This window comes from Crocodylus siamensis, chromosome 5 (assembly GCF_052110815.1).
Source record: "Crocodylus siamensis isolate JL-2025a chromosome 5, ASM5211081v1, whole genome shotgun sequence".
NCBI lineage: Eukaryota > Metazoa > Chordata > Crocodylia > Crocodylidae > Crocodylus > Crocodylus siamensis.
In genome coordinates this window covers 36,732,225-36,755,990 of record NC_143399.1, presented here as the reverse complement: position 1 = coordinate 36,755,990, position 23,766 = coordinate 36,732,225, and the positions used below count along the sequence as shown (strand labels likewise).

General features: G+C 45.4%; 2 protein-coding genes across 3 annotated transcripts in view; one reads left to right on the top strand and one right to left on the bottom strand.

The window, feature by feature from the left end:
* Positions 1 to 2,639, top strand: part of LOC149863726 (ferric reductase 1-like) — a 29,796-nt gene extending 27,157 nt beyond the window's left edge. For both annotated transcript variants that reach the window (XM_090049234.1, XM_090049233.1), the window contains exon 16: positions 39 to 2,639. In XM_090049234.1, coding sequence (XP_089905360.1) covers positions 39 to 131 — 93 coding nt within the window. In that variant the 3' untranslated portion in view covers positions 132 to 2,639. The remainder of the gene's footprint in view (positions 1 to 38) is intronic.
* A 6,518-nt stretch (positions 2,640 to 9,157) lies between these two features.
* Positions 9,158 to 23,766, bottom strand: part of PALMD (palmdelphin) — a 44,941-nt gene continuing 30,332 nt past the window's right edge. Inside the window, 6 exon segments of the mRNA XM_090049197.1 lie at positions 9,158 to 12,002; positions 16,157 to 16,445; positions 16,447 to 17,264; positions 18,138 to 18,251; positions 18,355 to 18,388; positions 22,733 to 22,847. Coding sequence (XP_089905323.1) covers positions 11,959 to 12,002; positions 16,157 to 16,445; positions 16,447 to 17,264; positions 18,138 to 18,251; positions 18,355 to 18,388; positions 22,733 to 22,847 — 1,414 coding nt within the window. The 3' untranslated portion in view covers positions 9,158 to 11,958.

Here is a 23,766-nt window from a genome sequence, read left to right as displayed (position 1 = left end):
TCTTCAAAAGTAATTGAGATGCTTCTTTTTCTTTTCAGGGTCGTACATTTAAGCAGATTGTATTAACTATCTACATTTGTGGAAACATAGCATTTCTCATCACCTTTCTGGCAGCAATCAACCAACTATGAAACCTGTACAGATGTCAGTCATGGACTTTCATTGTGAAGCCTGCAAGGAAATAATGTGGTGTTTGAAGCGCTACTCACAGAATTACTACATATGCAACCACTGCCTCAGTACCTCCTTGAAGCTATAACTGAAGAATAAATGTTCATGTATAGATCTTGTTTAATTTGCACTGTAATTATCGTTCCCAAAGAGAACGCAAGTTCAGATTCAAAGGACTGATCCTGCAGTTCTGCTGTAGATACTTGCTTCACTTCTTCATGGGAGTCTGGCTGAGTAAAGGCTACAAGATCTCTTTTTCACAGTTATTTAACTTTATTTAAAATTTATAGGATGAGTAAGTGAGATTAGAACTACATATTGGAAGGGGGAAAATTTATGTTTTGATCTTTAGTCAGTTGTTATAACCTTTTGTGTGCATAATGAAAAAATGAATAGTGGTCCTAAATTTGCTGTTAATTGCTGAATTTACCAGGTTGCTTATTAATATACTTTATGATGGTGCTCATTCAAATATGTTGTGTTCTGGTACTGTTCACAGTGCATAGAACAAGTGCCACAAACACAAGTTTACCAACTTATGGCAATGCAATCCTTTTAATTTGCAGTTAAATGCAAAAACTACTACTTGCTCTAGGAGCACTTTCATATATAAAATGCATATAGAACTGAGAGTTAGGGTCCTGTAATGGGTCTGGTGTTGGTATGAGTCTTGGCACCTCCAACATACCTTGGAACATAAAGGGAGTATGTGGTGGGGTGTGTTTTTTTTGTTTTTTTGCAACGTGTATGTTTTATGTAGCAGCTAGATGCTTCCTGTTTAAACTTGAGAAAAGTGTGTGGTGTGAGGGGGTGGGATTTTATGTAAAAAGTAACCTTTGGTGCCTACGTACAAAACTGTCTCTGGGCACCAATGGCTTTACGTGTCGTACCTGAATGAGTGGATTGCTTTTAAAATAGGCTTAACTAAATAGGGGAGCCAGGGTGTGGGTAGTTCTGGCAACCCTATGGTCAAAGCTACTTCTTGCTGGATATGCTACAATACAATACTTCTACCTCTCAAACCCTTGGTGGCTCACTCTCACATATTATGTGCTAGTTTCCAGTATTACAAAGTGCATAAAGATGTAGGAAATGTAATGGCATACTCTCTTTACTCCTCCTTCCCCCTCTCCACCCTCTATCTGGGAGCACCAGACTACTGCTGAGGAGCATGATTGTGAGTATGGGGCCCAATAGTAGTAAGGATGGAGAGATGATACAAAACCTCTTCTTCTTTCCCCTTTCCTAGTAGAAGTGGGTTTTAGTTATGGTATAACTGTGCACAATATCACAGATGTGAATTTAAATGGTGGCCTTACTTCTGTCTTGTAAGGCATGTGTTCCTATTTCCTCAGGTGAGCTCTGAATGCAGGGGGTGGCAGCAGCAGTTCTTATGTGTAAGGCTATAGACTAAAGCAGTTCATTCAAGTTTCCTTCCTTTTGATGTATCCAATAGCTATCATAGTTACAAGAACACTCCTAAACAGTGTGATAGACAAGTGTACCCACCCCAGACAGCAGTCACTTTCTGGGGAGGGGCTGAGCCTGGAAGAACACTGTCTGTAGGGGAGAAATGGAAAGAGGGAAACATATTGGGAACTGTACGAGAATGGGAGTGAAGGGAAGTGAGCTTATCGGTGACTATCTCTTAGCTGATATTGGAGACTGCTTACACTTGGGAGTCTGGGAATTGCTGGCTATCCTACTGTGTCACTTAGCCAGATTTGAAGTCATTGCCAATTTTTTTGCATAGAAGTATGCCTTTACAGAAGATATATAGTTGCTGAGCCAGATATTTCATACAATGGGTTTTTATTCTTCTTGGTGTCAGGGTTTTTGCATAGTTTGTTATATCATGATGGCTGTTGTATTGCATACTCAAACTTCAAAAGTGGCTCCATGTCTGTAGAATTATGAAAAAAGGTCTTGTTTTTAAATATTAATATAAATATCTAAATGTCAATTTTTTTTGTCTCTTGGGTTTTTTTAAAATTAAAACATATTGCAGAATAGCAGATAATACTTTCACTTACTAGTGCATGTCTCTACTCATCAGTTCTTTTAAAAAAAAAAAAAATTTCCAACTTTGAAGTGTTTATTCCTGATTTCCTGTAAGGAGAAAGACAGACAACCTGTTTGCCATCAAGGTGAGGTGATTTAGCTACTTTTTTAATAGTATCAATTTTTATTTTTAAACGTGCTAACGTTGTATTTTGGAACTCCTTATTCAAAGCCTTTGCACGCTAAGCCTAACCCATACCCATGGTCAGTAATTGAAGGGCTCCTGTTGGGTTTAATGGATATTTGTGTGTTAGAGTTTGTTTTAATCTCCCTCCTGCTCTCTTTAAAAGTAAACATGTACAAACTGATAGACTGTCTCATGACAGCAAAAGAGCAGATGCCAAAGATTGCAGGGCCATTTATAACTACTAGTACTCCTTTTCACCTGTTCAATAATTTCAGCTTAAAGGAGGAGAATTTTCTTTCTGCTCATTCAAATGTGTAGCTATATTCAGTACAAATAACAACAACTGTTTTTTGTGTATTGATTGTGGTGCAGTTCCATCAAGCTGAAGTCCAAACAAATTTTGCCTTTTGAAGGGGAAGCAGGAATAGATGTGCTTGTTTTGGTTTCCAAAGTGCCATTAATTTTCAGTTTTCAACTTTTGGTTTACTTTGGGTCCAAATTCTATTTGCTATCTTTCTGTATAAAGTGCTTCTTATTGGGATAACTCCAGTGAAGAAAGGCAAGCGAGACCTTTTCCTTCACTTATTGGACACAAGAAGTCTTAATGGGTAGCGGGGGCTGTCCTTTATGGCCGTGTCATAACATTGCTTACATTTTGCCATTGATATTTGAGGGGATTACTCCTATGAGTTAAGACTGAAAGATCCGTTTCTCAGGAAAATCGATTCTCTGGCTGGGAAACTGGCTCCGTGGTCGGACCCAGAGGGTTGTAATTGATGGCAGTCACTCATCGTGGTGCCCTGTGACCAGTGGGGTCCCTCAAGGCTCTGTCCTGGGACCCATACTGTTCAACATCTTCATTAATGATGTGGACATTGGAGTCAGGAGTGGACTCGCCAAGTTCGCCGATGACACCAAACTTTGGGGCAAAGCATCCACGCCAGAAGGTAGGCGGGTGATCCAGGCTGACCTGGACAAGCTCAGCAAATGGGCGGACAAGAACCTGATGGGGTTTAACACCGAAAAATGCAAGGTTCTCCACCTTGGGAGGAAAAACCTGCAGCATCCTTATAGGCTCGGCAGTGCTACGTTGGATAGCACTACAGAAGAAAGAGACTTGGGGGTCATCATTGACCACAAGATGAACATGAGCCTGCAATGCGATGCTGTGGCTAGTAAAGCGACCAAAATGCTGGCGTGCATCCATAGATGCTTCTTGAGCAAATCCCGGGACGTCATTCTCCCCTTGTACTCGGCCTTGGTGAGGCCGCAGCTGGAGTACTGTGTCCAGTTTTGGGCTCCACAATTCAAAAAGGATGTGGAGAAGCTTGAGAGAGTCCAGAGGAGAGCCACGCGCATGATCAGAGGTCAGGAAAACAGATGTTACGATGACAGGCTGAGAGCCATGGGACTCTCTAGCCTGGAAAAGCACAGGCTCAGGGGTGATCTGATGGCCACCTATAAGTTTTATCAGGGGTGACCACCAGGATCTGGGGGAACGCTTGTTCATCAGAGCGCCCCAAGGGATGACGAGGTTGAACGGTCACAAACTCCTGCAAGACCGTTTCAGGCTGGACATAAGGAAGAATTTCTTTACTGTCCGAGCCCCCAAGGTCTGGAACAGTCTGCCAGCAGAGGTGGTTCAAGCACCTACATTGAACACCTTCAAGAGTAAATTGGATGCTTATCTTGCTGGGAACCTATGACCCCAGCTGACTTCCTGCCCTTTGGGCAGAGGGCTGGACTTGATGCTCTCCCGAGGTCCCTTCCAGCCCTAATGTCTATGAAATCATGGGACATTCTGTGGTGCTGGTCACTTCTCATTTCCAGAGGGAGAACTGTGGATTTTAGGTTGTAATAAGTACTACTGTCTTCATGGGCTAAAGTCTATCCTTGGAGAAATCAGTGGATCAGTTTGAGATACTGCAGAATTCATATTAGTAATTTATGCTGTGCACTTTCCTATACTACAAGAGAATGAAGTGGCACAAGTTAAGATACAAAGATGAAACTACGTTTGTAATATTTTTATAGTAAAACAAAGAAACGATTAATTTTTATTTTTCCTGGTACCTACAGTGCCGCCTCTGTTCTTGTCAAAAGTATTGGATGATGACTCTTATCCTGAATGTCCTTATTTCCTTTTCTGCAGGATTTGAAGCCATTAGGGACACATAACTGGACAAATCCCTTTTTGCAATCTGTGTTCATACTCCAGTTTGTGACACTATGTGGTGCTGTTGTCCAAAGAATGTGTAATCTGTTTTCCAATTTAAAACGTGTCAGTTAATGTAGAGGGTTGCAATAAAGAACATGTACGAAGAAAGGACAGCAAAGACAGAAATCAGCTCAAATGGTCTAGTAAAAAGTATTTTGAAAATAACTAACTTCTATTAGATAATTGGGTGTGTATATTCTAGCCATGCAGATGTAGATCTATACAGATCTATTAATATTGGTATATGGTGGTGAAATAAGTACTTCTTTTGGAAGGTCATGATTAAGTTGCTGGCCTTGATAGCATTACATGGCTCATATTTTCACCTGAACAACTGCAGTAGTATAACAACCTTTCATATGCTGGCATGTGCACAAGATAAACTTTTTCCATTACTGTCCTCTTTCCTTCCCTGCAAAAACTGTTTTTATTGTGACTTAAAAGAATTCAATTCTCCTTTAAAAAAAATATTTTACACTTTGGTGTAGCAATGTACTGATCTCTCTCTTGTACATTGAGGTAAAGGAGAGTCATTGCTTAATGCTGGTAGTATTGCAAGTGCTGAATGAACTCAGCACCTGGATCAGCCTGTTTTGGCAGAGGGTGAGGAGGCAGCACTAGGTAGTGATGGCACTAGCAAAATTGGCACAAGCAGTGCTTTGAACAGGTCCTTGAACTGCTTGCTTCTTGTGTATTTAAGTTATGTTTGTTCTTAACCTGGACATGTTTAGGTGATATCTTAAACGCACAATTAAACTGCTTTTTATCGTCAAGTTTTTCAAAAATACTTTGCAACTACTGAACTATATAGAGTTTTGATGCATCATCAAATAAATCCTGACCTCAGTCTGGTGTAGGATACAAATGAGGTGTGTTATATTGAAGACAGCTATACACTTCATTCTCTGTTCCTGACTGGGAGGAGAGACTTTCCCCCACCTCCCCCACACCGCTTTCTTCTCTTCCTTTCCCCACTCTTTTAGTAGGTTAAGGGGACACCAGTGTGAATCTGGCCACAGGGCACTCAGTGGAAAATGTGGGGCCTTGCTATGTTTGTGGATTGGCCTTGAGGGCTTTGTGGGAATTGTGGGACTTGTATTATAGAAGGTCTTGGGCATAACTGGTGGAAAGCCAGGGCTAATGGGGTTCAATCCCCTCTTCCTCCCCCCCCCCCCCCAAATGCAGAGCAGTGGGTAGGACCATGAGGCAGCCCAGCTATGGGCTCTGCCTGGCTACAGCAGGGTTGGGAAGGGGCACACATGCAGCCAGGATCACAGCTCAGCATGTGGATAACTGGCTGCTCCCAGCACAGCAGGCAAGTACCAGTCTACTCTGTGAAGAGGAAAGGGGTGGGAAGACTGAGGGGCCCATGGTGAGGGAGGGAATGGGGCACAGGCAGGGGCAGGGCAGGACAAGGGTGAATAGGGCCCTGGCTGGGCTGGCTGGTGGGATGATTGGAGCCCAGGCAGCTCATCCAGCGGTGCAGGGCAGCTCCTGCTCCTGTATGTACCCTGGCAGAGACCCAGGGGGCACATGCCCCCTCACCTCGAATCTGTGCATGGGGTGGAGGCAGCTGCCACTGCACACTGCACTTTGTCCCACTGCAGCTGCCCCTGGAGTGGCAGGGTGCTATGTGCCTGTGGCTGCTGGGCTGTGCTGAGCCCCCTGCCTGCCTGGTGGCAGGACACACGTGGTGCCACACTGCTCCTGGGGCAGCTGAAGTGGCATGGAAAGCCCAGCGCACAGCAGCAGCCACCTCTGCCCCACACACAGATCGGGGGGCATGTGCCACCCAGGCTTCCGCTGGGGTGTGCATAGTGGCAGCCCCTCCCCCAGCACCCGTGGATGAGCTGCCTGGGCTCCAGTTGTCCCACCATCCAGCCTGGCTGGGGCCCTATTCACCCTGCTGCTGCCTATGCCCAGCTCCTTCCCTCAGTTTGGCCTCAATATCCCTCCCTCCCCCTGCCTCCCATGCCCCTTCTTCCACAGACTTACCTGTTAGGTGGGAGTGGTGGAATAAATGTATTTTTTTTTTTTTCTCCCTCCACCTATGGTCTTGGGGTATGTATGGCCTACAGGGCCTATTGCTTTTCCAGCTGTCTGTCATGTTTTTAATGAGGGGGATGTATAAAAGCTCTAGGACTGCTGTAGTTAGTCATGGAGCATCTTTTGGAGCTTAACTTCAGCCTCACAAGCTCGGTGCCTGTTGATGAACTTTGGAACTGCTTGGTGCTACCACTAACACTTTGTATTGGGTGGTGTATGGAGGGAATTGTGACTGAGTCAAGTTTATCACTTGTCATGCACTAAATCAGGTGGGCTTAATTTTACACAAAAGATAAAAATAGGCCCCTCTCTTCTGCACATTCTCACATGAATTTCTGTGTTTTTATCCCAAGACAGATGGTGAACCTGAGGGAAATGTTGGGGATTTAGGGAGTTTCAAATCCCTGTAATTATTTGTAAACCATATGTACACTTTTCTCCCAAATCAGGGTGTGTAGTTGTTGTTGTTTTTTTTATGGGGGGGAAGCTGGGTTTTTTTTTTTTATCTATCAGAACTGAGGCATGTAATGGCTCCCTGTAATGGCTGCCATAGGCTGTGCTTCTCTAGAACCAGGAGATAGAGATGCAGTGCACCCTTCAGGCCTTCAGTTAGTTTTAACCCTGTTATAGCCATTGAGCATTACAACCATATAGTTCTGGAACTGCAGCTAAATTGTGGTGCTGAGGAGTGGGCTTGAGATGCATTCAAGTTAATTTTTCATTTTCATGTCTGTTATCTAAGGTAACTGCACTTGGCCAAATCCCAAAGTTGGAGATTGAACATCCAAGCGTAATAATCGCACATCTCTATCTCATATGGCATTTTTGTCAAAGATTGATGTTTTGGGAGTGGGATAGCAGGGGAGGTATGTCATAATGCCACTGTGGTCTAGGGGGTTTGTGGGGTGTCACATATGTTTTATTAATGCAGTGTGTTTATATGGTCTCTACATATAGGTAGAGTCAAGCTGTATTCAGCCTTATGACCTTTTGTTTATAAGTATTATAATATTTGATATAAAATTATACTACTTATGCCATCATAGGGCCAGGACAACATGATAATGACTTTGACATGATAAACAAGGAGTTTCTTTGGCACCTAGGAGTGGTTCAGAGCTTAAATGGCTGAAAAGCAGTATTGTATTTTCACACATATAGCCCGCATCCATGCATAACCTGCGAAAAATTGTGTTTTTTTTGTAAAATACTCTGTGTATTCCCTGCACCCATGTATTCCCCACATCCCGAGACATGGCCACAAGTGCAGGCTCTGCTGGGCTTGTGGGCTCTGCAGGGGAGGGGAAGGATGAGGAGCTGTGAGCCCCGCTCCCGGCCACCAGCCTCTGACTGCTGGGCACAGCCACTGGAGCCTGAGCTGGAGCTGGAGCCCGCAGCTTGTCATCCCTCCCCTTCCCTGCAGAGTCCCGCTCCCTGCCATCCCCACCAGCTACATTCCTACTGGGCACAGCTGCCGGAGCTGGAGTTGGAGCCCACAGCCAGGGACGGGCTATGCTGTTCTAAAGACTCTGTGTAGTCCGCACCCTTGTATATCTTGTACCCATCCGTCAAGTTTGTAAAAACACGTATAGCCCACAGGCTATATGCCTGAAAATATCGTAATTGCCAAGAACTGGCTTTTGCCACGAGTTGTTTATGCACCACCCTTGCAGATGTGCTCTAAGGCTTGTGGACCATGCCCTTCTGGACAATGATTTTACATTTTAAAAGAAGGGGCTGTAAGAAGAATACCTATCCAGAAGGACACTTTTCAGAATGGGGAAACTAAATGAGAGGCAGTATTATTAGGGTACTGTCTAATTGCCCATCAAGAATGATGATGGATTTCAGGGCGTGTTTACATGGGGGGGGCCCCCCTTCACCCTCCCCACTCACCCTTCAGCACTGGCCATGTAAAGACTCCCTATGCCACTGCCATCTCCTCCTGCAGCATGGGGGCTCCCTACCCTGGCGTGCCTCTGCCTTGCAGTGGAGCTTCCCCTCCCCTCCCCTCCCTGCTGCCTCCCCCCACCTTTGGCTTTGGCAGGGCTGGATGGCGGTGGGGTGCTACCACTGACCCCACCCAACCTTTCCCACTTCCCTTCCTTCCTCCCCTGCTGCCACCATGACACACCATGCTCCGCTTTGTCTCCCCCACCCCATGCCCACCTGAACCCACTTAGCCTCCCTGCCTCCCCCTCCCTGCCGACTGTCGGGGGGGCCCCCTTCCTGCTCCTCTTCCTCCTTCCCTGCCACCTAGCTCTGAGAACAGCTGCCACTGTTTCCACCTCCCTGCCAGCTGTTCTGGGGGTCATTGGGGTGCCACCCCATGACCCTCCCCACCCCTTCACCTTCAGGCAGGGAGACGTGGTACCTGGGTGGCCAGGGCATGTTTGCTGCCACCACAAACTTCCCCAGCAGTGGCTCAAACTTGGGCCTGTGCAGCCAATTGCTGCTCGCCCTCTCAGCAGCGCGTGTGCAGTTGGCCAAAAGCGTTACGAACAGACCAACAGACAGACTAAGCCCTTTATTATATTAGAATTGGATTAGCAATCTTAATGTTTGGAAAGATGCAAATATTTGCCTGGCCTCAATTAGATCAGGAGAAATTTCTGTGCTGGCAAATGCATGCACCTTCTGGGGAGGGGGTGGAGTGGGCAGGAAGTTATGCATATTGTGGGTTCCCTGAGAATGTGGGAGGTACTTAGGTAGCCAAATAAAAAACTGTACTTAAGCTTTGCTCTGAGAAGAGTTTTGTTTTAAGTTTTCCTGGGCCTAGGAAAACACTGGAGTCCCAAAGGCAGCAGGCTGAGTAAAGAAACTAAAAAGGGAACTTGCAGATTCTGCCAGAAAGGTAAAGCAGGTGCTGCTTTCTAACATGTTGAGCTGACTAAGGACTTGGACTTAACCTTTTTTATGCTGAAACTAATTGTTTAGACATTTCTTTTTATATCTACTTGTTGTCAGTAATAACTAAGATTCCAGAGCATTTTGCAGTTAGGCCTCTTTTCTGGAAGGGGGAGGATCCATTTCTTCCGAGTGCTTGACCAGACAAGGGTGTGATTCTCCTAGATGGTAAAATCCCCTTTGGCAAGACATTGGTGCAACTGGTAAGGCTGAGATGCTGCAGACCAAGGAGTTGGACCCAGGCATATCTCATCTGGTTCTCGGTAGTCAAGCAGCAGATGGCAGGGAGGGGCTTTGAACTGGAGGGCATCCCTAAGGATAGGGACAGATGCTCAAAAAGCTGGAGCCTGAATTGATTCAATCTTTGCAGGTTACTCTAACCTGCCTAGATTGAACCAATTTACAAGTGAACAGATATTCAGGAAATGTAGGCACATTCCTGCAGTGGTGCAGGCCAGAAGCCAGGGGGCACTAGAGCAATCCTTGGCTGCAAGGAAGCTGTGCTGGGGGAGGGAGGGTGTGGTCAGCCTGGGCAGTAGCTTCAAGTCAACTGGCTGTGGTGGGATTTAATTCCCCCCTCCCTGTCCCACCCATACACACCCGAGCCTGGGTCTGCCTGGTGCTCCACCCTAGCTCCCACAGGAGCAGGGGCATGGTCAGATGCCAGCTGGCATGGTCCCCTGAGGCAGGGGGAGCAGGGATATAGTTTATTCCCCCTCTGGCCCTAGGGGACTGCAGCTGGGGCTTGCCAGCACCAACCACAGCTGATTACTTCCTGCATGGGGAGGGTAGCAGAATAAGCTTCTTCCCTGCCCCCTTTGCCAGATAACTGAGACAAGGGAAATAATGCCCCCCCCACCCCCTTGCCTTAAGGGGCCATGCTAGTTATACCCTCAGCCCTGCTGCTGGAGCAGTGAGGGGGCAGGGACCCTGATGGGGGCAGCAGCCACTATCATGGTGTCCCAGGAATGCAAGCCTCTTCCTGGTGGTGGGGCTGTGCTGTGGGTGGGAGCAGGGCAGGCAGAGCTACCACAGACTGTGGGGCAAGTGGCAGCACAAGGGCTTGGAGGGGTGCTATAGCCCTGTAAAGCTCCCTTAGTGCTGCCAGTGCTCTCCCCACATAATGTGCAGCAGCTCTGACTGCCTCACCCTGCGCCCACCCACATCGCCCCACCAGCTGGGAAGAGGCTTGCACTCTTGTGACACCATGAGCAGCCCCTCGCTGCTCCAGTGGGTCCATGCTAGTGGGATGGGGGTGAGGGGGGAATCTCTTCTCTCCCCCTTCACCTTATGGGGTCTGGCATCTGACCACACCCCTGCCCCGACTACCCCTGCTCCAGCTAGAAAGCAGAGGGGTGGGGCACATCCCTGCCAAGGGTTGCAGAACATCCTGGGATGCTGGGGGACTCTGGTTTAACTTAAACCAGGAAGGGGTCTGGGACAGAAGTTCTATCAATTGGTTTGAGCTCAATCAGTTAAGTCTGATATATATTCAACCAGGTTTATCTCAAACTGGTTTTGGCCACTTTGAAACTGGTTTATGTGCACTAAACTTGTGTTCTGTTACAGGTTTAAACCAGCTTCTGATCACTTAAACCGGTTAATATGTAACTTCTGTCCCTAACCCAGAGGTATAAGAATACCTCAGGACTGTCTCTCAAATGCATACCTGACTGCATTTTGGGGTTAGGGAGTGTAAGAAGAAAATTAAAAAGATCTGTGGAAGATAGTACCAGAGCTGTAACTATGAACTGAAATACTTCTGGGTCAGATCCAGGGAAGTCAATGAAGCTATGTTGATTTTTTTTTTTTTTTTTAATCACTTGGAAATATGGTCCTTTTATTTACATTCCATCACACTTCTACTTTAAGTGAGTACTTTATTTGCTTTAAACCTTCACTAGAAATACAGTAAGGCAGTTTTAAAAATTAAACACATGGGTTGTTACACATTCAAGTGTGTGTACATTGTGGGAAAATTAATTTGCACAAGAGGTGTTTTATTGTTCTGTACACCTGGCAACTATTGTTCCTTACTGTAGCTGAGTGTGTGTATGTATATCAGCCTGCCTGTATAAAGGTAAAACTGATTAGGTTTTACTTGAACAAATCTCCCACTGATTTTACTGGAAGTTTTGCTTCAATAGGACCTTAGAATTTGATTTGCACTGCTCTTAAATATGTATATGTATAAATGGCAATCAGATATCTGACAGTGATACCCCTCTCTCCTACCTCACCTTTTTTCTTTTTGGCTAGATGGTCTTTTAAGGTCAGCAGTTTTAGGAACAGGTACAGAAATGAGTACAATAGAATTTTACATAAGCAAAAAAAGTTAGTCCAGAAAATGGGATAAAAGAGTTCTTCCTCTAAGCTTTATTCTTCTTTGAACCAAAACCTAATTCTAGGTCCATGACACTGTGGCTGTTTAAATCACCTTTTTCCCCAGCTTTGCCATCCTCATCCTTAAAGCTGTGGATAAAGAACAAAAAAATTTAAGTGAATATTATGACTAGTGTTCTACTTTTAATTTTAAATTTCCTTGTTTAGAATAAGAATGTACATATCTCCAGTGGTGAGAGCTGACAGGGTTATTTTAGTATTAGAGAGAGAAATCATTGGAAAGGATTAGTTTGGGTAATTTCACAGTAAAAAGGAAATGTATAGAGAGAATGAATTAATTAGCACCATTAAAATTAGTACAGCTCATTCTCTGAACCTATATATTAGAATTAACTTCATTAATGCACAGCAGATAGCATATGGTCAGGGACCATAAGGTCTAACAGATCAGAAGGAAGTGTGAATAAACAAACTAACCTGTCTTTATACTAAACCACTAAATGAGAGCTACCATTTCTTGGAAGTTTCTTTTTCTCTTTTCCATTCACACTCATAGAAGACTTGGGGTGCCTACAGATGTTTAGGCAGCCTGTCAGGGAGGAGCTCTAACTCATGGCACTTCTACACAAAGCACCATGAATTAGTGCCACTGAACCCAACAGGGGACTTGAGCCTGCCTGCACCAGCTCTGGCCAGCAGGTGGGGACACTCCAGTAGGATGCTGCTGAACCATATCTCTCCCTAGCTCTGCCTCCCCACTGTGTGCTCCCCCCACAACTACCCCTGAGGTCTTGGGGATCTTGGGGTGGGGGGGAAAGCTGGGCTGGGCCATGTGGAGGGGAGGGGCTCTGTTCCCTTCACCCCCTCCTGCCTCCCCAGCTCCAGCTCTAGTTGTGGTAAAGCTAAGCTGGCAGCTGTGTGCTGCCTCTGTCAAGAGGCCTGGGCAGGGGGTGGGGGAAGGGAGCCCCCCCACCTTGTAGGCTTCCCCCAGCTACCCCAGCTGAGGTATTATGGGGAGCCAAGCCAGACCTGTGATTCTTTCCCCCACATACCTGCCCAAGCCTCTTGATGGGGGCAGCACTCAGCTGCCAGCTCTGCCTTGCTGTGGCCAGAACTAGGGTGGAACAGAGCCCACTTGCCTTGGAGTGAATTAGGCCAGGCCTATGAAACCCTAGCCAGTGTAGTTGGGGGGAAGGGGCCCATGAGGCAGGGGGGCTTTGTTCTACCCCAAGCCCCCCATTCCCCAGCTGCTGTTACAGCAAAGCTGAGCTGGTAGTTGCAAGCTGGCAGGTGTGAGCTGCTGCTGTCCAAAGGCTTGGGTAGGGGGGTGGGGGAAAGGAGCACCCTCCCCATTTTGCAGGCTCTTCCCAGGTACCTCAGCTGGGCCAATGGGGAGCCTGGGCTGGGCCCATGAGATAAGGTGGTTCCATTCCCCTAACCCTTGCCCAAGCCACTTGGTGGTGGTGGCAGCAGCATGCAGCTGCCAGCTTGCTGTGTTGTGGCCAGAGCTGGGGTAGGAGAATAAGGGAGGGAGGAACAGAGCTCCCTCATCTTGGAGGCCCAGTTTGGCTCCCCACAAGATCCCAGCAGGGGTACTTTGAACTCTGGTTGAAACCCCTTAGAGTAAAGAAGAGCACATGTCCCATGTAATTGCTAGCTGTCCCTAAACCACACTAATCTCTGCAGGATTTTGTTCTGGAAATTACCTTCCTTTCGGCTGGGAGTTTGCAAGGCCCAGTCTGGCTTGCTTTCCAGTTACCCATGCTCTCCTTCACTTCTAACAGAGCTCCAAGCTTCCATTCTTCTCCATGCTACTCTGAAACCAGGAGCATTTGGCCCAGACTTTCTGATCTCAAATGCCAGACAAGACCTTGTGGACTAGTTTAATGATAAATAGAATGAGTTCAGCCCTGGGGTAATTCTTGGTTTCACTGGAGATATGGAGTGAGTCTGATGTGCTGATATTTAAGAGAATTACTGATTTTATAAACTCTCTTCCTCCTCCCTTTTTAAGGAATAGCGTTTTGTAATGTATTGTTGTTTTAAATGCAAAGTTTCCTGGTTTTGTTTCTTTTTCAGAACAGTGCTATGACTACAAGGCTGTTTGGAAAAGATTAGTCATTTCCTGGCTTGTTTCTATGGATCAGATTATGGCAAGGAGTGGTGACAAAAGGTTGGGGAAAGAGAAGGATATGGCTCTGTTCCAAGTTCCATTCATCACTTTGAGATTCTCGGCTTGGAGGAGATGGTCTTTAATGCTTGAGGTAAAATTTGGCTCCTTGAAATTCAGTGGCAAGAATTCTATTAACTGCCACAGGGCCAAAATTTCACTCGGTAATCTGTTTTCTCCTTTCTGTTGTGCCAAAGGGACCATGTTGCACAGAAATAAAACTGGTGGAGAATGGAGTAGGTTTGCAAATGGTGTTGCAAAATGTTTTCTCCACTTTGCCTGTTGTCTTTATAGGAAGGGCTCCAATAAATGAACTGATGCCTGTACAACAGTAGTTGAAAATGTCAAACCTGATGCACCCGGGCCTTGAACTGGCTCCTATGCAGTGCAGGGTTGGGACTGACACTGGCTCCCTTACCATGCTGACTTGCTTCCAGCCCCTGTACTGCACTGCAGCCTTGAACCAAGTCCTGTGCAGTGCAGGGGCTAGGATAAGCCCCCCGTGCCCTGCCCATGTTGTTCTCAGCCCCACACCACAACAGAGCCTTGAACAGGGCAGAAGCCAAAAATCAGCTGACTTTTGGTCTCAGCTCTAGGATCCCACCAAAGCTGATTTAAGACTGCAGTATGGTACTACAATCTATATTTAAGTTGCAGCATTCACGATGCATAGGGGGTACATGTGTACCTCCTGAGATTTGGCTGTGCACTCACTGGAAACACCAGCCACGAAACCGGAAGTGCTGGCAGAAGTGCATTTCCGGTTTCGCCACTGGTGATTTCATGTTCAGCGATAGGCCTCTGGGGGACCCCCTCTCCCCGTCGGAGATCTGGTGTCCCCCCAGACTTGAGAAGCACCAGTTAGCTTTGAGTTGCAGCAAGCATTAATGTGCAACTGCTCAAAAAAACTGCCTTATGATTCTATGAAAACTTACTAAGTCACATTAGTGCTTACTACAATCTAAATATAACATGTGCTAAATGTAAAGTATAAGAAGGCCCCAACAGTGTATTTAGGTAGAGCTCACTATTGTATTTCTCCTGCCACCAAAACTCCCTGGGAAATGTATAGGCAATGTTGGAGAAGAGGAAGGGGAGTTAGAACAGGATGCAGGAGTAGGGCCCCTTGACTGTATCCGAATAAGTTAGGATATCTTTCCTCCCCTTTTAAAACTGTAATAACTGTTACTGGCTGATTTTAAAATATACTGCTCTTATTCTTTACATGTTTTTTACCAATAACTAAAATACAGTATCAGTATATTTAAAAAATAACCTGTTACTTTGCCAGAAGACTTGGTAATTAAAGATTTTTAAAGACATTTTATTATAAAAGTTTATACTATGAAATTGTATGATTTTGTATATTAACAGATTAGAAAAAAAAGTAAAGTATTTTTAGTGGAGAGACTAGACAGACAGACTGTACAGACTGATTGTTAGCATACAGACAGGTAAGTGGTTTAGTTGTAATTTAAACATTATAAAAATACTTAAGTAAATCAAGCTAACAAATGTATTAAAATTTGCATAAACATTGTCAAAGGCAAGACTTGATTTAAGGAGAATATAAAGCTACCCGTTGAACAGCCTTGCTAGTTTAAGGTGCAAGTTGGATCATATTAGAAGTAGTTAGAACATAGATAGGCACAGAGAAGTTCCAGAAGAGAGGTACGCAGTATTAAGAAGCAATGCCCTTAGCCACACAGAAGCAAGCTGCACTTATTGTTCTCATGTAGTCAATGCCAGAAATTGAATTCAATTTATGTTTCAAGGGAAAACTAAAAAGTTGCAAGGTTGCTTTACTTTTTTTTTTACTCTTCAGAGATCATGAAGATAAATTTTATTTCCAAAAACTTGTTCTCAAAATGTTGATCTGATAAATAGTGCATTGTTGAAGGTAGGAAAAAAAAAAGCATTTTACAGTACTAAAAATACCAACTGGCATTTATTAACAAATAGAAGGTGGAAAAATACTGTAATCTCTGTATTTAGTTCATTTGTCAGTCCAAGATTGGGAAAGTGGAAAAGGATTGTTAGTAGGTGAAAAGCATAATGCAGGCAATCTCCTACATGAGTGAACAGCAGTGACAGGACTTTCCTTTTTTGTTACCTGTTAATGAGGGATCTTCAGTACCATCTCCAGATGTCTGGCCCTGAGGATGGGCATGATGCATAGGGGAGTTTAAGCATTCCTCTTGCTCTTGTAGTGAGAGAGAATTTTTGTGGGGTAATTTGCTTAGATTTCCATGTACACTGCCCTCTGGGATTCTCTGTTGAGCATCCGCTTGTTGCTGTTTAACTGGTTGATAAACTTGACTATAAGGACCGACAGGATGATAGGATGGATTTTTAGATTTGCTGCTGTTGTCGTCTTCATCATCATCATCATCATCATCACACAATTATGACTAATTCTGCTCGAATAATTCCATCATATTCTGACAAGTTTTTATTTGCTTCTGCTTCATCATCTACATGCTGATAACCCATGAAAACCATTGTTACGGGTTCTGTATCATCCATGTAACATGGCACAGCTTGAACAATGCTATATTGAACATCTTTATCATCTTCTTGAGGTGCAGGTGATGTTTTGTGGGTGTGCTCAGAGTTCATAAGCACTGTCTCATAGTGGCAATCTCTTGTATACTGACAGGACTCTAAATCTTGTTGTAGAGCTTCTCTCTCTCTGTTCTGCATTACCCTGCTTTTTGGACTAATGTGTGACTTCTCCACTTGCAGGGGCCCTGGTGATAGAGACTTTGGCAATGGTGCCTTTGGAAGATCAAAACTGTTTTCTCCACTTTGCCTATTGCCTTTGTTATAGGTGGATTCATTCAGATGATTGCCAAGTCCATTTGTTTCTTTTTTAAGTGTATCTTCCCTATTTGGTCTGCAAACCAATCTATCTGTCTGGGGAGTTGTTGGCCTGCAGAACTGGTTTGCGTACACAGGCTCGTGATACTCTGTAGGGGATTTAGAATTTTTTTCAGTTGCTTTCCTTAAAAGGTCCTCCACCTCAACAGGTGCAAGTTCATCCATGCCGTTGTGTGTTACGCTGTCACTGGAACACATTGCATAGACAGACTTCCTCCCATCATCGTAGACTTTTACTCCTGTCTCCTTGAAGTCATCAGATGGAAGAGGAATTGTAGACAAGACAGTATTCTCCCCAGTCTTCATATCTCTTTCAACTTTAATTTCCATGGCAAATAATGCTGTTTGGAAAAAAAGAGTACTTAATAATTATTAACATTGCACCCGCAATGAATATTAAAACTTTATGGTAAATTGTTTGAATACAGTGTCAAATATTTTAAGGTTAGTTTTTAGCAGAGATAGGCTTGAGCTGTACAGCTTCTTACTTTGAGACTGAAGCCCCAGAGGCACACAGCCAGCTTTTGGTTCAGTACAATAAAATGAAAATGATTAATTGTACAATTCAAATACTGTACATCCTTTTTGTTTATAAATTCCCAGTTCATCACCTGATCTCTCCATCACAGTTTGAAGATAAGAAACAACATTTTGTTTTAGGGCCCATTTGTGATGGGCAAGAAGCCATTTGAGCCAAAGTTTCCTTGAAAAGACAGCAAATGAGAGAGCCAGGTTTGAACTTGGTCCATTGAAGAAGACTCCCTCAAGGGGCTAAGCAATAGGAGATAACAAAAATTGAGTGAGCTGAGCACCATTCAGTCATATCATTGGTCTTAATGACATTGGAGTTGGAATTTTGTGAAGAAAAGGTGGTAAAAGTTGGGTAGCTCAGCTGGTCTAAATTCTCACTGAACATGTATGAATGGGGGACGGAAAACCCAAGTAGGGGTGTTGAGATTAAATCAGGTCTAGGAAGAAAGTGCTGGAAACAAGTGTGGGAAAGTTTAAGGTCTCACTCTTGCAGTACGCCAGTGTCACATGCTAGATTTTGGTGGAGTTCCTGAAAAGGTACACCTGTGTACATGAAGGAAACTTAGCCTGTTTTAACTATTTGTCTTTTCTCTAAGTTGTTAGTCTTCTTCCCCCCACATTTTTAAGAGGCTTCTGCATTATTTCACATCTCTGCTCTTTTTGGAGTTAGTACAGAACTGTACCTCTTCTGTTTTCTTCATCATCTTCTGTTCCAGCATGTCCTATCCTTTTCAGCACAGAAGGTCTGAAAGATTTTGGCAGGTCAGGTATGTTGGCGTATATGTAGTCTGCTTGTTCTGTGAACATGGAGATGGCACAATAAATGTTACTATATTTTCACTGGCAGCATACAACAAGTGTTAATATTTGATATGGATAAAATGCATTGGTTGAACGTACCTTCATGAACACTTGCTTTTTCTGCCTTCACAGACTAAGAAAAAACAGACCAAAAAAAAAAGCAGGGAGAGGGAGAAATGAGATTACTGTGATTTTTCAGATCTTAACTAGAGATGCAGTTGTTGGGTTTTTTTTGTTTTTTTTTGGGGGGGGGTTTCAACTTGAACCTATTTCTTTCAACTTTCTGCTAGACCATCTTAACCTGAAAGGGACCAGAGAATGAGAGAACATCTTTCACCAGCAGTTTTCCTTGGGGAATCTGGCTCCACCATTGGTTTATTCCTCTCTGACATTCTGTCTGTTTTAAAGTTGGGCTTGACTAATTGAGACATTGGTTCTCTTTTCTTGCTTTCTCCTGGCACTGACAAGCAGAACATAGATGTACACATCTATGTCAGGGCTTTCTCTAACTGGTGGCCTACGGACTGTATTCAGCCTGTGAAACGTAAATGTGATCCTGCGCAGTTGACATTTGCCCTTCCCCTTCCCCTCCTCCTTTTCCCTCCCCCACTATTGATTCTGCTGTTACAGCAGCTGGACAGGGAAGCATGGTAGGTGGGGGCCTGGTGGGCTCACTGTGCATGTGGCACCACAGTTGGGAGTGGGGAGGAATTCATTGCTGTGCGGTGGTGGTGGGGACTTGAGCTGACTGTGCGGCATTGGCAACCTGCCCTGGCCAGGTGCTGAGGATCCTGGGGGTTTGTGCAATGTATAGCCCCTGCAACATGTGCCATGTGCAGGTCAAGTGCTAGGGGTCTGGGACCGATAACCAATAAGAAGTTGTTCTTCTTTAAATACATAGGGGGTAAAAAGAAGGTTCCGGGTAATGTGGGGTCCCTGCAGGACACATTAGGAAATTTGGTTGTCATACCAGACAACAAAGCCAACATATTTAATGATTTATTTGCCTCCATCTTCCTAAGCAGGGACTGGAACAGCCACCCCCCCACTGGACCCCCCTCAGGCCCCAGGGGAGGCACACCTGGGCCAAGGGTTAGTGAGGAACTAGTTAGGGAGCTTCTGGAGGGACTGGACGTATTCAGGTCAGCTGGTCTGGACTACCTCCACCCTAGAGTACTAAAGGAATTGGCTGAGGTCATTGCAGGACCCCTGGCATGGCTTTATGAGCACTCATGGTACTCTGGTGTGGTGCCAGAGGACTGGAAGAGGGCCAGCGTGGTTCCCATCTTCAAAAAGGGGAAGAAGGAGGGCCTGGGAAACTATAGGCCAGTTAGTCTTACTTCGATCCTAGGCAAGCTGTTCGAGAAAATTATGCTGGCACACATCCACGAGGGGCCAGCAGGGGACTGCATGTTTAGGGGCAACCAACACGGGTTCATCAGTGGCAGGTCCTGTCAGACCAACCTGGTGGCCTTCTATGATCAGATCACCAAATCATTAGATGAAGGGGTAGCAGTGGACATAGTCTTCCTGGACTTTCAGAAGGCCTTTGACACTGTCTCTCACCCTGTTCTCATTAAGAAACACCCACACAGTCGATTGGGTTGCCACCTGGCTGGAGGGCCGCACCCAGATAGTGGTGGTGGATGGGTCATTTTCAGCCTGGAGGGATGTGGGCAGTGGGGTTCTTCAGGGCTCAGTCCTCGGGCCCACACTGTTCGACATCTTCATCAGTGATTTGGACGAGGGGGTAAAAAGCACCCTGTTCAAGTTTGCTGATGACACTAAGATGTGGGGGGATGTGGGCACACTAGAAGGAAGGAATAGACTACAATCGGACCTAGACAGGTTACAAGGGTGGGTGGATGAGAATAGGATGGGATTCAACACTGACAAGTGCAAAGTGATGCACCTGGGGAGGAACAAACGGCACCATACCTACAGGCTGGGGAACTCCCCTCTTGTCAGTGCAGAGGCAGAAAAGGATCTCAGAGTCATCATTGGCTCCAAGATGAACATGGGCCGGCAGTGTGGGGATGCAGTCAGGAAGGCCAACCGTACCTTGTCATGCATCTACAGATGCATCTCGAGCAGGTCCAAGGAGGTGATCCTCCCCCTCCTATGCGGCACTGGTCAGGCCGCAGCTGGAGTACTGTGTCCAATACTGTGCCGCACTTCAGGAGGGATGTGGACAGCATGGAGAGGGTCCAGAGGAGGGCCACTCATATGATCGGGGGCAGCAGGGCAGGCCCTATGAGGACAGGCTATGGGATCTGAACCTGTTCAGCCTCCACAGGAGAAGGCTGAGGGGGATCTAGTGGCCTGTTACAAACTAGTCAGGGGGGATCAGCAGGCCCTGGGGAAGTCTCTGTTTTCCCGAGCACTGCCAGGAGTGACCAGGAATAATGGTCACAAGCTGGTAGAGAGTAGGTTTAGGCTAGATATCAGGAGGCGCTACTTCACGGTCAGTGCGGCTAGGGTCTGGAACCAACTTCCAAGAGAAGTGGTGCTGGCCCCTACTCTGGGGGTCTTTACGTGGAGGTTAGACAAATACCTTGCTGGGGTCGTTTGACCCCAGTACTCTTTCCTGCCATGGCAGGGGGTCGGACTAGATGATCTACTCAGGTCCCTTCTGACCCTAGAAACTATGAAACTATGGTGTGTAGCCCTCGGCTAGACAGAAGTGGAACAGCCCTGATTTAGGTTATTGGGGACAGGGGTGTTCCTAGTGGATCATTTCATGGGGAATTGCTTCCATCCTTAGACTTACAAAGCTAAAGGATAGCCAAGGCTGTTAGCAGTTCCCATCGGGTGTGTCTACACATGCAATTAATGCAAAGCAATACATTCTGGAGCAGTTTGATCCAGAGTAAACTACTTCCAGGTGCAGCATCTACATGTGTGCCTGGAACAGCAGCAGCTTGAGTGGCTTGGGCTGGCAAGGGGAATGGGGTGTCAGCCCTGGGATCTGGGTAATGGCATTGGGAAGTGGAGGGGCTGGCTGGGGCACAAGGGTTTTGAAAATGTGGAGATGTGTAGCTAGGCTGCAGGCAGGAATCTGGGCCCTGGCTGACTGGGCGGAGCAGGTGCAATTTAAACCTGTGGTCAGTATCTACACGTGCATTTTTAATTCCAGTAAATTACCCCAGTATAAGAGTACTGTGTTTTCTGTGGCCTACCACCATTGGACATGTAGATGGTGATGCTTTACTTCACAGCTAATCAATCTATTCTGCAGTAAAGCACGTGTCGACATGGCAACTGACAACAATAGGGCTTTGTGTCCTGTCACTCGTGCCATTTGCTCCTACAATTGGACCCCAGGCTTGTTGACCTTTAGTGAATATTCCTGAGTCTCTATTCACTTTGTAGGTTAAGTGTGTGTGCATGTGTTCCTTTTTAAAATGGGAGGTAAGAGGATTTCTTGAATGTTATTGATAGTGTTGGAGTGAAGTTTTAGTTGTGATAGTCCAGGTAACATGCAAAAGGCAAGGATTTTTTTTTTTTTTTTAATATCACTCTCAAAATCCTTGCTTCTTAAATGCTGTTGATATTAGTTCCTGATCTGAGGAAATGTTTAATGGTACTGAGATTTTTTTGCTGCAAGTATTTTTTAGGATGTGAAATAGCCACATATATTTTACTGATGTGACCACCTCTCAAGGCTTAGAAGGGTCAGTCTCCATGCTTTTAAAGAAACTTTAGCCTCCTTTGCTGAGACTACTTACAAAGCAGATGGGCCACATCCAGACAAGTGTGGCTGTTTGCTTCCCTGGGGACAAATAGCGGCACACTGTGCTTGTCCCCAGGGAGCACCCATTCAACATGCACTCTGGCGTGTGGCCGGTTAACCAGGTGGGGTTGGGGAGGCTGGGGCCAGAAACTGGTGGCCCCAGAAGCCTGCCTTTACAGTACTGGGGGCTGTGGGGAGCTGCAGCTGTGGCGTTCCTGCAGTTGGGAGCCTGGTTGGTAGCTGGGGCATGGCTCCAACAGGCTGCTACATGTGCCACCACACTTTTTTTTTTTTTGGTGCGAGGTTTGGTGTTTTGTTTTGTTTTATTTTTTTTTGACCCTGGGAGATCCCAGGGTCAAAAAAACCCTCTGTGCTGCAAAGTAGCAGCACGGGGAATGCCTGCATGTGTGGTGCTGCAGACAGGTCTGTGATACCCCATACTGCATGTCCACAGTTGTCTGAACATGGCTTTAGAGGCAACAGTAGGACTAGTTTTTATGATTTTTGGGAATTTTTCCATTGAATTATGGCATGAAACCACCAACCTCTTTCCATGTAGGTTGCTTAGCTGTAAGATGACATGATCTTTTGATTTCCCTTGATTTTTGTTAGATTTGAACAAGTGAACTTCTTAAAGATGAAATATCATTACTAGTCCCAGGATTACTTTAGCTTTTGTTTGATTTATTATGGCACATACATTCTAGTAAGGAATCTGGTTTCCGAGATGATTTTAGGACTAACCTTTATTATGTCTTCAGCTGTTCTCTCAACTGATTTAAGTTTCTTTAAAATTGCTGCTTCATTAGCTGAGATTTTCATTTCTTCTTTTTCCAGAGCTTCAATTTCTTTCTCAAGTCTACAAGCAAAATACGTTTGATTTTTCTAGTAAAAGAATATAGCTTAAAAAATACAATTACATATAGAGTCCAATCCCCATGGAGATATTGATGTCCCTGATTCCTTTCAAGCTGAAACAAGTTCTATGCTTATTGTAAATCAACTGACTTCTATGCACTTGCTCTTCACTTACCTTGCTGTGAAATCAGAATAACGCTCCTTGTATTTGCAGCAAAATGTGCAAATGTGTAGTGTTTGTCACTAATATCTTAAGAGAAAATTGGCTATAGCAGATTAGTGTACACTGGTAGAGCTTACTTTTTTAGAAGGACTTGGCTGGGGTGGGGGACATTTTAGAAAATTTGTTCCAAGGTGAAGAAATCACACTTTCATGCATTACAACTAAGGTGGTATACACCTTCATGTAATAGTGCTGCATGATATTTTGCTAGTTTATAGATAATTGGGTGAATGTGTTCACACTTTCGTTTTGTTCTGACAGTGTTTTTTCCCATGGTCTAGATGATCACGATCAACGAGGTTGGTAAACTATACAGTCACTTGTGACTATTATAATTAAAGGGCCAGACGGTGCTATTGCTAGACATAATGGGCACGTCTAGACAAGTGCTCACGTGAGTTTCCCTGGAGACGAATAGCAGCGGCACATAGTTGTGCCATTGCTACTTGTCCCTGGGGAACACCTTTGGCATGTGACAAATTGACACAGGTGGGGTAAGGAAGGCTGGGACCAGTACCTGGACTGGCCCCAGCAGCCATACCTGGGGTCCTGAGGGCCTTCCAGGGCTCCAGCAGCAGTGATCTAGGTGAACAAAGCCTGGCCGACAGCCCAAGTGTGACACTGGCTTGTCAGGCTCTGGTTTTGGGCAGTGCACACTGCTGCTGTGTGCACTGCCCTGCTTTTTTGACACCAGGAG